General features: G+C 41.0%; 1 protein-coding gene across 1 annotated transcript in view; it reads right to left on the bottom strand.

Annotated features, from left to right (window-relative positions):
• Positions 1 to 146: 146 nt before the first annotated feature.
• Crybg3 (crystallin beta-gamma domain containing 3) overlaps positions 147 to 13274 on the bottom strand; it is a 111908-nt gene continuing 98780 nt past the window's right edge. The window contains exons 18-22 of the mRNA XM_050148707.1: positions 9560 to 9699; positions 6314 to 6437; positions 2080 to 2238; positions 1295 to 1454; positions 147 to 831 (exon numbers count right to left, since the gene is read on the bottom strand). Coding sequence (XP_050004664.1) covers positions 743 to 831; positions 1295 to 1454; positions 2080 to 2238; positions 6314 to 6437; positions 9560 to 9699 — 672 coding nt within the window. The 3' untranslated portion in view covers positions 147 to 742. The remainder of the gene's footprint in view (positions 832 to 1294; positions 1455 to 2079; positions 2239 to 6313; positions 6438 to 9559; positions 9700 to 13274) is intronic.

Below are 13274 nucleotides of genomic sequence, written 5' to 3'. Positions count from 1 at the left end.
ACTTATATTTAAGGACAAAATCATTTTGTATTAAGAGTATTGCCACTTTAGGACATCTTGGTTAACACCAGGATACCTGGTGGGTGCTCCAATGTTATTTATACATTTGTAGTTAGACAAGCAGTAAAGATTGGCCATAGAGCAGACAAGCAGTAAAGATTGGCCATAGAGCAGAAAATATAGAGTACTAGTGCCTTCCGCCTCAAGAAGCCGAAGCCCCTTCCTGAGATCAGTTCATTGAAGAGTATAAATACTTACGGGTGTTTGTTATAAAAAGCTTCTATATAGAAACCCTATGGTTTATTTAATACAGCAGCTTAATACGAAAGCTTATTAAATGTTTCTTCAGTGGTGCTAAAAAGTACTCATCTTCCTGCAGGATATGACAGCCTGTAGGCATTTGTTTCCCCTGACCCTCACTTACACAAGCATGGAACAGGATACTAATGCAGGTAATAGCATTGTCTGGCCAACAAGAATGGGATTCATATTTGGTGGTTTGGAGACCGAAGTACAGATTTGAGGAAATTGGTCACCACAACTGAATCCACCAGGAAAAAATCATTACATTTGCTTCACAAGGACACTGCATAACCGGTGAGAATATTTTTAGCTTTTCCATGGAGCAGTAGTTTCACTGCTTAGGAGAAAGGTCTTTTGTGTGAGCAATGCAATAATGCGGACACAGCAGCTTCCTTCCCATGCACACAGGGCAATGAGGGTGCAGGTGTCTTTGTGATTCTCACAAGATTTCAATGTCCCATTTCTGTGTTTCTTCTCCTTCCAGGGGCTGATTGACAATAACATGAGTTTTGTCATAATAGTTTCCACCTAAAATAGAAATCACAAAAGAAAAGTTTGCTACACACAACCTTTTCTTATTTTTCAAAGCAGTTTGGGAGGGAAGACAGTTTGTACTGCTTTTGTTTTTACAGCAGCAATGGCTCTGCCTACCCCAACTAGAGCAACCATAAATGATATTGGTCCTGATCTTGCAGAATTAAAACAACAAGGTTAATTGCTCCTGCCATAAATTTTAACAGAGGGTTTTTAAGGATCACAGCTATTCAGTGCAAAAAATGTTCTGGGAAAGAAACAGATGGTATCCCTTATTTTGTAGGTTTTGGTGCTTCAAATTTAGAATTCCAACAGCTCTTGAAAATTAAGGTTGTAAGTGAAAATTTTACTATTCTAATGAAGGGAAATCTATTTAGACTTCATTGTTCTCTAGCTACATGACCCTAGAGTACATTAGTTCCTTCTTAGCAAAATTTCTTTATTATCAAAGGCCTACCTTTAACATCCAGAACAAGTTCATCACTCAGGTAAGAGCTGATAGTTCCATTTCTGTTCAGTCTCCACTTCTGCCTGAACTGCCCATGTTCAGTCCACAAGGCTACCTTGGCTCCAGGTGTGTCCCGGCCACCAATCACATCAAGACATGTGTTACTGGCCTATGATTTAAGAAGTAAAATATAAACAGGGGCACCCTTTCCTTAATAAATCACTGACATTTGTATAACTGCAATTTATCTTTAAATGTCTTTCTGGCTGATTTTTAAAAGGCTCTTTTAGAAAAGGCCTGTTAAAATGTACAAAATTACTTTTGATTTTATCACCAGCAACATGGAAAACATTTAAGAGACCATAGTATTTTTCTGAATTAGTGTTCTATTCCCAGAACATCAAGCATGATGGGGGGGAAAGCTTGCATTTCATTTTTTAAGCATCTTTCATAATAACAGTTTCTTCTATTATGACTCCTCTGTATGTTCTGAAAAGAAAGTGTTTAACACTTTTTGAATCATGGGAACAATAGGTTTTATTTGGGTCGTCAAATAAGGAACCCTTCTAAAAAGCATAGTGTCTGATTTGGCTCCAGTGGAAGGAATCATTTAGGTATGTGTTAAGAACCCAAACTGTACTTTCTACATTAAGAAAAAAATCTTAAGTCCATTTTACATGTGTCAGCATTTTCATGATTATACAGTGGTCTTTTTCAACCGTGTTTTCAGCATGCCACCTGACAGTATTGTAGTTAACATACAAATGCCAACATCAGAAAAAATGATCTTTTACCTTAGATTTAAAGAGTCCCCGGCAGTAGTACCAGATCTGAGTGTCCTTCCCACTGAAGGGAGAGATGCACACGGACATTGTCCGTGCATCAGCTCGGTTCCCAGTGACTGTCAGGTACTCATCCTGGGCTCGGTTCCTTATTCTGATGTATACTGCAGGCTACGAAAAAGAGGGAAGCCATTTAAGTCACACTGGAAACACTGGAAAAACATCTCCCCAAAGCAGGAAAGTAAGAAGGTACTTTTTAATAAATACTGTTTCACTCATTTTCTTTGGTATTTTTCTAATGACAAATCCTTGAGCACAAAGGTTAAGTTGTGTAATGTCTATTAAACTCTCTGAGAGGTGACCATTGGAAAGGGTGAAAGGTAATAGTTGCATTCACCAGAACTCAGTGTGGCAAGGCTGCAACAGTGAAGAAGTAGGGATTTTGTGTTTCATCACATCTCAGATACTCTGGGAGGGAGAGGAAAGGCCATGTACTGCCCAAGGTGGATCTTGGTGACAATACAGGAACAGCAGCTGGTAAGGAAGGTCTTGAAAACCCCTAGAGCAAGGCCTTTTATCTTTATTTAACAAAGAACTACTGCATTCAAAAGTCAGATCGGACTCAGACATAGAGATCATTGCAGAGCATTGGGCTGAAATCCCAAAGTTCAGTCCAAGAGAGGGAGGAACAATATGAGCAAAGGGGTCAGGACCATGATGAAGATACCAACTCAAATAGCTTACCTGAACTAATGGGAGCTTGTGTGTGCCCCCCCCCCCCAACCAGCATAGAACCAAACTAGGCCCTCTGAATGTGAGTGACAGTTGTATGGCTGGGCAGACTGGGGCCACTGGCAGTGAGGCCAGGATTTATCCCTACTACTTATACCGGCTTTTGGAACCCATTCTCTTTGGAAGGATACCTTGCTTAGTCTAGATATAGTGGAGGAGGGCCTTGGTCCTGCCTCAAAGCAGTGTACTAGACTTTGGTAACTTATACCCTTTCTGAGGAGTGGGTGGTGTGGGGTGGAGGGAGCGAGAACTGGGATTGATATGTAAAAGTAAAATGAGAAAAATGAGAAAATATTTTTAAAAAATAAAAATAAAAGTTAACACTCCAGAATAAGTCTGAGGCCATTAAAAATAAATCTAGTTATTTGCTGAGCCTTTAAGAGACATTAAGCCATGTGCTGTTTTCTTTTAATTTTATCAGAATGACCAGAACCTTTTAGAAAAAACATCCATGGCTTCAGTTTTATAAATAAAGCTAGCATAGATAGGGATGCAGGTCACTGGCAGGATGCCTGAGAGACCCATACTGTCCCCCTGTAAGTATAAAAGAGTGGAAGGGCACTGAAAACAGCTCAACAGGAAGCACCTGGAAAGTACAAAACACCACTATCCCTTCTGGGTGAGAGTTGGCATCCCAGATAGAACTCTGGCTAGGTAATACATGATCTGCGACTTGAGTGCCTTCACTGGGAATAAGTGAAGTGTGAGTCTTTGGCAAGACCACCAATGAATAGTGTATTTTTGAAACTTAAGGCACTTCAACATGAAACTGGTTACATTTTGGTAAATTGTTACTGTGTTTAGCATTTCTAAGGTGCCTATGTATTTAAGTTACTAAGTAGGCAAATATTTGGCTGTGAATAAAAAGTCCACCTGACAAGAAGTAAACTACTTCCACATTCATGCTTGTAACCATCCTGGTAGGACAAGGTATCTTAGAGACCTTGAGCTACTGGCCTCTTGGAAAGACTTGAACTTTCCGCAGGAATCCCATGCTGAGGGAACAGGAAAGCTGAAGCCCTGACAAACTGCTTCTCAAGACATTGCACAGTTCTGACAACTTACCGGAACACCTTACAGATCAGCCTTGATCCTAAACTAGCACACCATCAGGGCTGGGATCCAAACCTTGAGAAGTACTGCTTAATTATACATCCCTCTAGCCCTCTATTTAAACCTGTTCCTTGTCTCCAAAGCAGTCTGAGTGGGTGGGATGCCTTACCTATTAATATTGTACACTGAATAAATCTCTGTCCCTCCTTTTACTGTTTTCCAGGCTTTTACTCTAACAACTCTGGCATCAATAATTATAACTGTAATAATGTACCTAGTACCCACAACTCAGTGTTGTCTTCCACTAACAATTATTCTTGAAGCTTCAGGGAACTGTCACAGTTTCATTACCTTGCACATATAAAACAGGTATGACCTTCACGGATGACAGAACTCCAATTACTTTAGGATTAAACATCACAGTTCTAATCAATTAGACCAAGAAGGTGCTGATTACCCTTATTACCGTTTGTCATCTAACTTTTCTGTAATTACAGTTAAAGTCACTGAGATGCATTGTAAGTATCTTTGTGACTTCTGGATTCCCAGCTTCAAGGAAGATTACGTTTTAATTATTCCCTGGTGCCTCAACAAGGATATAAACTGGTGCCTCAACAAGGATATAAACAACAGTACCAATACTGATACCAAGTTACATTTAGTAAAAACAAACAAAAAAAAAACAAAAACTGATGTTTTCAAAACTTGATTGTTTGGTTGAGTTTCAAATTGGTGACCTAACTTAGCTAATCAATGAGGAAATAATCTAAAGCATTATTTTGAAATTAATATCAAGAATTCGAAAGGTTAACAGTAAGTCCTGTTGCTGAAGACATCATGTACTTTAGACACAAAACTCCGAAGATCTGAACTGGATTTGACCTGACAGCTTCCTCCCCAAGGACTACTTTCAGAGTACAGAAGATGTTATACAAACTGCCAGGGGAGGGAGGCAATCAACAGTCCGGCCCAGCTATGGTGCATGTGGATCACAACATTAGCCGCCATGGCCAGATAACCCTAACGGTACCATAGTGGCAATCATAACTTGGCAATAACTGACAGCTTTCTAATTGGATGTAAAGCACACTAAGCAAGAGGGAAACCGTGCCTCATACTGGAAACCTAGCCAGACCTAGGGAGGTCATACATCTTAAAAGAGGACCTTTTAAAGTGGTACCACTCCTTTACTAAGCCTACACAATTCCAACTACATGTTAAAGAGCAGTGTAGCTCTCACCCCTCAAAGAAGCTTTGCCTTACAGGAGGTGGAGCCTATGACAGAATACAGCAATGACAATACCAAAAGACGTGTGTGTGTGTGTGTGTGTGTGTGTGTGTGTGTGTGTGTGCGCGCGCAAAAAACAACCAATTCAAGAGGGAATAAGGATGTGGGAAATGGCTGCAAGGAGGGGAAGTGGTGTAATTATATTTTAATTAAAGTTATGCAGAAAAGCTTGTCAAATTAAGAGGTTATTCTAAGCATTTTTTATCACAGGACCCTGAACAATAGAAATGGTTCTCCTTGTCCAGGAGAGAAATCACTCAAATCAGATAACTGAGGATGTAATTCAAGGGTAGAACAGAGCTAGGTGGGGAAAACTAAACTGAATGTTGGGAAGATGGCGGCAGCGTCAGGAGAAGCCATGGAGCTGCTGCTGGAGACAGATGCGCTGAAACTTTGCTGATAGGCCATAACCTTGTGATGCACAAGTTTCTGTGTGAATATTTTGGGAGTCTGGGCGGCCAAGAGACAAACAAGTGGCCTCCCCTTTTTACTTTAATGGAGAGATTATGGAGGCACCTAGGAGGACCTGGCATACTGGATTGAATTAGAAGGATAGTTAAGAACTAGTTTGGCAAAGAATGAGGAAACAGTCTACACAGCCGACACAACCTTGTTAGCAGTTGGTTGGAAAGGCCCTCTGTGCGTGGGTGCACGTGATACAGACGTGAGTGAGGAGACAAGGCTGGGGGAGCAAGGAGGAGTCAGATTGTATCCTAGTGCAGTGGGAAGCTTTGGAACATAAGACTGACAAGCAGTAGGTGTGTGATAAATACTACTTTAAATTGCTAGGATTCAACCTGAAGGTTACATAAGAAAAAAAAAACAAATGCAAAGTAAAACTCAATATTAAGGATCTTTTTTCCCATTTTTATCACAGAATTTATAGTATTTTAACTTCTGTGAAAAGAATATGACTGATGGAACTTTATATTCAACACTAAAACCAAATATATAAAATGTTATGAACTGGCTAAAATGTATAAGATTCCTATAAGAATATAACCTCCCCTTCATTACATAAGTATCTCAATGGTCAATATTTCAGATACTATGGTTTAAATGACATTTCTGCCAGAAAAATCAAGCTATCTAATGTGTTGGTTCTCTACTTACCTGCTTCATAGGGCGGATAGACCCAATCGTTTTCCACCCACTAAATGCTGTCCAGTTTGGGATCTCGTTAGGGAAAAGGAGGATTTGCCTTCCCAAGAAATTGGATCCTTCATAAGCTATCCATCTGCAAGAAAGCAAAAAAAAAAAAAAAACAAAAAAAAAAAACCGTGGAAGACTGTAAACAACAAAAGTAACCTCTTACTAAAAAGAACTGTTATGCCATTTTGCTTTACAGCTTTGAGGTCTGCAGACTCTAAACGTATATAATCACACATTTTTCCTTGGTAGAGGTCTAGAAGATGGTGACGGCATGTGGAGTCAGAATGAAATGCCAGGCTCCTGTACTTAGAAAGTGAATGAGGTTCCCTCTACCTGTGGAATCTCTATGCCTTTGATACAGCAAATCTCAAAGCACTTTAATACTGAAAAGTCCTGCCACCCTCCTTCCTTCCTTAGGTAGTCACATGTACTTCAGAGCTTCTCCAAAAAGCTGAAACTTCTCTAGAGATTTCTTTTAAAACTCTGCTCACAACTTTCCAAGTCCACCAAGGACTACCTCCAGAGATTCAAAGATGGCTCCTTTGCAAACCTTCCCTGCCTGACACTATTGTATTCAATCTTAGTTGTGTAAAAGTACTCAGGGCCTTGGGCAAGAACCAGGAACTTGCTGGTGCAGTCATGTCCATTTCTTCCCAGCCTGGCTAAGGCTACTTTTGCTTCACTACAACAGTTTTCTAAGTGTTGAAGCAGGAGGTCTACAAACTGAAAACACTCTCTGGCCCGCAAAACAACAGTTTGCTGAGCCCTGTGCTCACTAGTTACCAAACTGGGTAACTAAACACTAGGATTGCCAGAAGAACCCCAAATTTTAAGAGGGATTCAAGGTCTCTGAGACACTTTAGAGAAAGTGTGGAGTTTCTAACATTTGATCAGTCTGTAACCCAGGAGATGAGGTACAGAGAGCCAGCAGCAGCGAAGTGTGCTGTGTACTAGGGGAGCGTTCCCAGAAACAGGTTCTCTTAAGACTTGTGGTGTGGACCAGTGTCCCTTAAGGTCCTATGTGAAGCAATTGGTTTGCAGTAGATAGTCTGAAAATACCTGGGATGTAGTTGAACATTCAGGATATGGCACCTGGTGGGAGGTCCTTAAATGAACATTGGTACCATGGTCCCTTCCTTTTGCTTTGTGGCTCATGATGTTGGTTTTTCTCAACTCACATTCCTATCCTGGTATGCTAGACTCAGGTCTGAAGCATTCTGGCTGTTAATCTCAGACTAGAACATTAAGAACAAGACAAATCTTTTCAAAGTGCCTCAGGCATTTTGTTATAGTGACAGAAGTCATTGCTGCTATAGCAGTGGCTTCTGCCATTTAGTTTTACAGAGGGACACTGGTCAGTGCTGGAAAAGACACCAATTCCTACAGAAGGTTGTGGGCAGGAGGGAGGAACCAAAGAAAGCCTGAATTATTAACTCCAAAAAGCTTGTGTAGAGCCCTGCCTCAAACTGACTGTTGTGATGGAAAGTTCCTTTTCCTCACAACTGAGATTAGGATTGGCCAAATGACTGGCATATTGAGGCAGCGGGGTAGGGAACCTTCCCTGCACAAATCCAGTCAACCATGTGCAAAGGCAGGTCATGATGACCAGAGATGCTTAGCCACCTCTCCGGCTTTCAACACTTAAATGTCACACATGGAAAAGGTATGTGGGATCTCATTACTATCATGGATCCACACGACTTGTCATAGAGTAGATGGTTTGGCACGAAATGCTATCCTGGATACCCACTGTAGCCCAGGATGGGCTTTAAACAGATACACTACCCTTGAATTTTATCCAGTAATTCTGTTATGGAAAAAGGAGAGTGATAGATAGATTTTAAAAGAAAGCTATCAAGAATAAATAGTGTCGAGGTGAAACTACACATTTTCTAGAAAGGAGTAAAATAGGAGAGTGAGAACTCCAGCAGTGTGTCAAATACTGGTTTAACTTAGATATGTAAAAAAAGGTGTGAAACTCCTATATAGGGTTTTGAAATGCAACTCAAATGGTCCTAGTTCATTGGAAAGTAATATTCTGGAATCCTATACAAAGACAATTAAACCAATTAATTTTAATAAAGGCCAAACCATGTGAAATGCTTTTCAGAGGAAAGCAAATTGTTATATGTGTCAATTCCATAAGAGCCATTTTTAATAGTTGACTTAATTTTTAATTTATCTTCTTGACTTTTATTAATTACCCCATAATTTTAATGAGATATATTTTTTCTCTACTCCCCTCCTTTCCTTCCCCCTCCCCCATGTTTCCCATGTTCCTAATTTACTCAGGAGATCTTGCCTTTTTCTACTTCCCATGTAGATTTGATTCATGTATGTCTCTCTTAGGGTCCTCTTTGTTGTCTAGGTTCTCTGATTACCCCATATTTTTAAACAGAGTTAATTACCACACAAGTTAAAAGCTATAAGCAATAAAAAGTAATCTTTATATTAACGATCACCAGCTATGCATGTTTTCATAGTTGAGTTTTGGTTGAAAATACCAGCAATACAAGAGCAGGAACAGGCTCCCGTGACACACTCTCAGGAATGGACAGAGGCAGATTTCCCTGGAAACGAAGCTCCAACTACAGGCTCAACAGCCTCTGCTGAACAAAGATGCTCAAGTACTACCCAGTTTGTAATTAATAACAATGCTTTTAAAAGACAGTTTCCCAAAATGTAAACACACAGGACCTATGCAGCCCAGCTCCACTCTGACTAGTAACAAACAAATGGAAATGTTGGTAGGCAGGATGCATCAAACAGTGAAAATGAGCATTTTCAGTAGGGACTACTTTTGGACAAATGAACTGTCAGGTCGAAGTAAAATTAAACCATCTTAGTCTTGTAAATAGGCACTTGCCTTACACAGGCAATGCTACTCATAGCCAAAATTGATGGTTTCATGGAATTTCTCCTGAAAGGGAAGTAGGTCCAAGTAAGAAAAGCTACCTGGTGGTACTGCCTTATGATCAATGCTCTCGGGGTACCAGTCCTTCTCCCCACAAGGTTCTTGTTCCAGATCCAGATCACTGCATAGCAGCATGTATTGGGCATGGCTCCATCTCCTCTTACATAAACAAGCTACTACTGTAGCAAGAGGAACAGTAACAAGAGCACCAGCAGGCCAATGCAGCAGTGGAGGGAAAACAGCAACTGAGCAGCCCTACCGAAGTCAGGGCTGAGCCCCTCTCCCATACTCACAATCCACTCTTTATCCACACAGACTGGGTATAGAAGTGTAGGTCCTTGTTCAAAACCGAATTCACAGCATCTTCAAGATGTAACTCTCTTCCCTCACAGTGTTCCTGGGCAAAAAGGCTGATGGAAGGTTCTTCAAAAACCTAACACATACAAAAAGAGAAAAAGCATTATCATACGTGTGGGCATACCTGAAAGACAGCCTAGTCTCAAATACATCCCTAGGAGAAAAAGAAAGGGCATAAAAGCACCAATAGAATATGTACACAGATGCAGTTTTCTCACTGAAACTAGTTCATGTCAGACAACAGAAGCAATGTTATTCTTTTTCCCTCATTATTACATGCATGATAGCAAGAGACATGAGAAATGAGATGCCAAAACAAGGCCACACCCCAGTGTTTGAGGCATTATTAACTAGCAGATAAGTTAGAAGAATTATAGTAATAGTATAATGCAACATGTAGTATAAAAATAATAAACACAGCTGATGAGAGTACTCAGGAAAAGCACAGTTACTTTTTAGCAGGAAGAAGAATCAATGACAATGCATGGATATGATGCTACATGACCAAAACGATGCGACAGATTTAGAGGGGTAAAGATTGAGGGAAGGGGCTTTGTGCAAAGCGGACTGAGAAGGGTGTACCTGAGGGACACAGACGTGCATGGGCTTAGAGGAGGAGCCAGCAGAACCGACCAGCAAGGAAACAAGTCCCAGAGGAAAGGTGTTAGATGTGCTCACTGACTGTCTTCATGGGCCAAGTTGCCACATTCCCTGCTGCTCTGACAGGGCATGAACAGAGAAGGACTGCCAAGGCCCATCAAGAATGCAGTGAAGCAAGTTGATCTAAAGGAAGCAGTATCCAAGCAGTCAGGACAGTGGCTGGTCAAACATGCGCAAATAAAGGCGCTTAGCGTCTCATTTTCATGTTTATCTATGTGAAGATGCATGTGTGTTGAAGCCAGCCTTCAGAGGACTGTAGGAATGGTAACAGAACAGAGGTGCTGTCGAGTGAAAGGGGGAAATACTGCAGGTGGCACCGCTTGGGAGAGGGTACAGGAGGGAATCAGGAGAAAAGTCAACTAAAACTAAGTAGCAGGAAACGTGTCACAGGAACTCCTACTTTATAAGCCAGGAGAAATATTTTTTAAGAGAGAAAATAAAATACCAAAACCCAAATGGCTCCCTCACAAGTGACCTGCATACATACTTGCAAATGACTGCTGAGCCCTTCCAGAGGTGTTTGGGACTGCAAAAGTCCAGACCCATTTAAATGTTCACCTTAAGAGGGGACTGGCTCAGTAAACAAGGCAACTCCTCAGAGGAATCCTAGGGAGCCGTGGACAGAACAAGGAGCTCTTTCACCAAGGCAGAGTCAGGAAAAGAGATGATATGAAATAGCATACTTCACAGGAGACTGCTTTACAGAAAAAGGAAAACTCATACATACAAATATGTACTTTTATATGCGCTAAACTTTGTCTAAAAAATACTGCCTTTTCTGAGACTGTCTAAGAAAGCAAAGGGCACAAGAGGAACAAAAGCTTTTATTAGATGCCTTTTGCTGATTTTTGACTTTGAATCCTAGTAATTTATAATTTATTCAGAAATGAATATGGGTAATTATTGTTTATGCATGTGTGTGTTTGTTTGTTTTGTGTGGTTTTCTTAATATGGCCACTAGAAAATGTATCCAGCAACACCACCAATAAAGAATAGAGAGATGGGAAGTAACAGTGCCAATATACTGGTAGAATAATTGAGGTCCAATAGAAAGAGAACCAGACACGATATGGAGGAGGGGATAATTTAGAAACAAGGCAAAGCCAGGAAAACTGGAACAGTGATAAAGTAGGTATGCTAAGGATTCACGGAGAGGGGAAGTGCAAAGGTGCCGGGGGAGCGGTGGTTAAACTGGTACAGTGTCTGCTGTGCAGTCATAAGAACCTTAATTTGGATCCCTAGCACCCACATAAGAGCTGAGTCTGGTGGCATACGTTTGTGGCCTGGGTGCTGGGAGACTGGGAACACAGAGGTCGCTGGAGCTTGTTGTGCTCAACCATTCTAGCCAAGTTCTGAGTTCAGTGAGACCCTGTCTCAGAAAATAAGGTTGGAAAGTAATAAAGGAAGGCACCCCACTCAACTGCTGGTCTCTGTTACCCAATTATGTGTATGCATGCACACGTTTTTAAAAAAAAGTTACAACTAGAAGTACGGGGACATATTATGATCCACAAATAAACATGTAGAAGAACCCTGCACAAGAGCTAGGACAGTATCATTAAAACTGGAAAGTTCTTTGATCTGTTTTGTACAAAAACTGAAGCTTTGCAGAAGTAAAATTGCAGCAGATTCTCACTACCAGTGTGTCTGTCTGTCATTCCCTTGCGTCGTATCCTGGCTATCCTATCCTTCACCCTGTCCTCCCGTGGATAGCGGTCTCCAAGAGGGACGGTTCGTGGCAAGGGAGAAGCGCACACAGGCAAAGGTGCCTGAAAAGGGTTCAAAGTCAACCATCAGCAACTCTCTCCAGCAAAGAATCTCTTTTGCAAAAAGTAAAATACAGTAAAAGTTTGATAGTTACATAGTGAAACTTGTAACCCAGAAGGAAAATAAATTAAAAGCCTATGAGAAAATATTTAAATTATGAGAACATAATTTAAATTCTATGCATTATTCTAAGTAAAGCAGGGGTAGTAACTATGTCCTTGTCCTTTTTTAGATCTACCATCCATCCATCCATCGTTTTTTTGAGACAGGGTTTCTCTGTGTTACATTCATGGCTGTCCTGGAATTCACTTTGTAGATCAGGCTGGCCTTGAACTCACTGAGATCCACCTATATCTGCCTCCCAAGTGATGGGATTAAAGGCATCCATCACCACCACCCAGCCCTTCTACTTTTACAGATACTGTTAAAGCATTTTTGAAAAGACTGCCTTTAAGCTCAAACTCCATCAAATTTGTTACCTCAAGTGAGTCATCATCTTGGAAATTTATCTTAAAGAAGATGGAAAGTTTGAGGGTTAAAAAAAAGGATTTTTTCTCTATTTAAAATGATGCATGGAAATGTATCAAATAACTGGATACTTTAAGAGAGCAAATAAGTTAAAACCATCAAACAGTACAGCCTAGCGACATTAACCGAATAAGAGATATGAGTGCCAAAGCAAAGTGGGGAAATGACCCACTTCCCTTCTGATAATGAAAGGACAACATATAGTTCCCTCCGGCAGACTTTTCACTTGAGAGCATCCATTGTTTCTTGATGGAGGTGGGTCTTGTATCTTATCTGTTGATTTCATTGGTTAATAATAAACTGCCTCGGCCCTCATAGGACAGAAAATTAGGTAGGCGGAGTAGACAGAGGAGAATGCTGGAAAAAAGAAGCTTAGTCGAGGAGTCGCCATGGTTCTCCCGCTCCAGACAGAGGCAGGTTAAGATCCTCCCTGGTAAGCCAGCTCGCGGGCTACACAGAATATTAGAAATGGGTTAGAACAATATGTAAGAGCTAGCCAATAAGAAGCTGGAACTAGCCGGGCCAGGCAGTGTTTGAAAGAATACAGTTTCCGTGTAATTATTTCTGAGCATAACCTAGCCATGAGGGCGGCCGGGTGCTGGGGACTCAGCCCCGCCGCTCCTATTTCAACAGATGGCGCCCAGACGTGATGGGCTAAATCCACTTAAAAACCTGAGAAGGCTTAAAAATAAGGGA

This window comes from Alexandromys fortis, unplaced genomic scaffold, assembly GCF_014885135.2.
Source record: "Alexandromys fortis isolate MF-2015 unplaced genomic scaffold, M_Fortis_MF-2015_v1.1 scaffold_4, whole genome shotgun sequence".
NCBI classification, from domain to species: Eukaryota; Metazoa; Chordata; class Mammalia; order Rodentia; family Cricetidae; genus Alexandromys; species Alexandromys fortis.
Note: the sequence above shows the minus strand (reverse complement) of the source record. Positions and strands in the feature narration are given on the sequence as shown.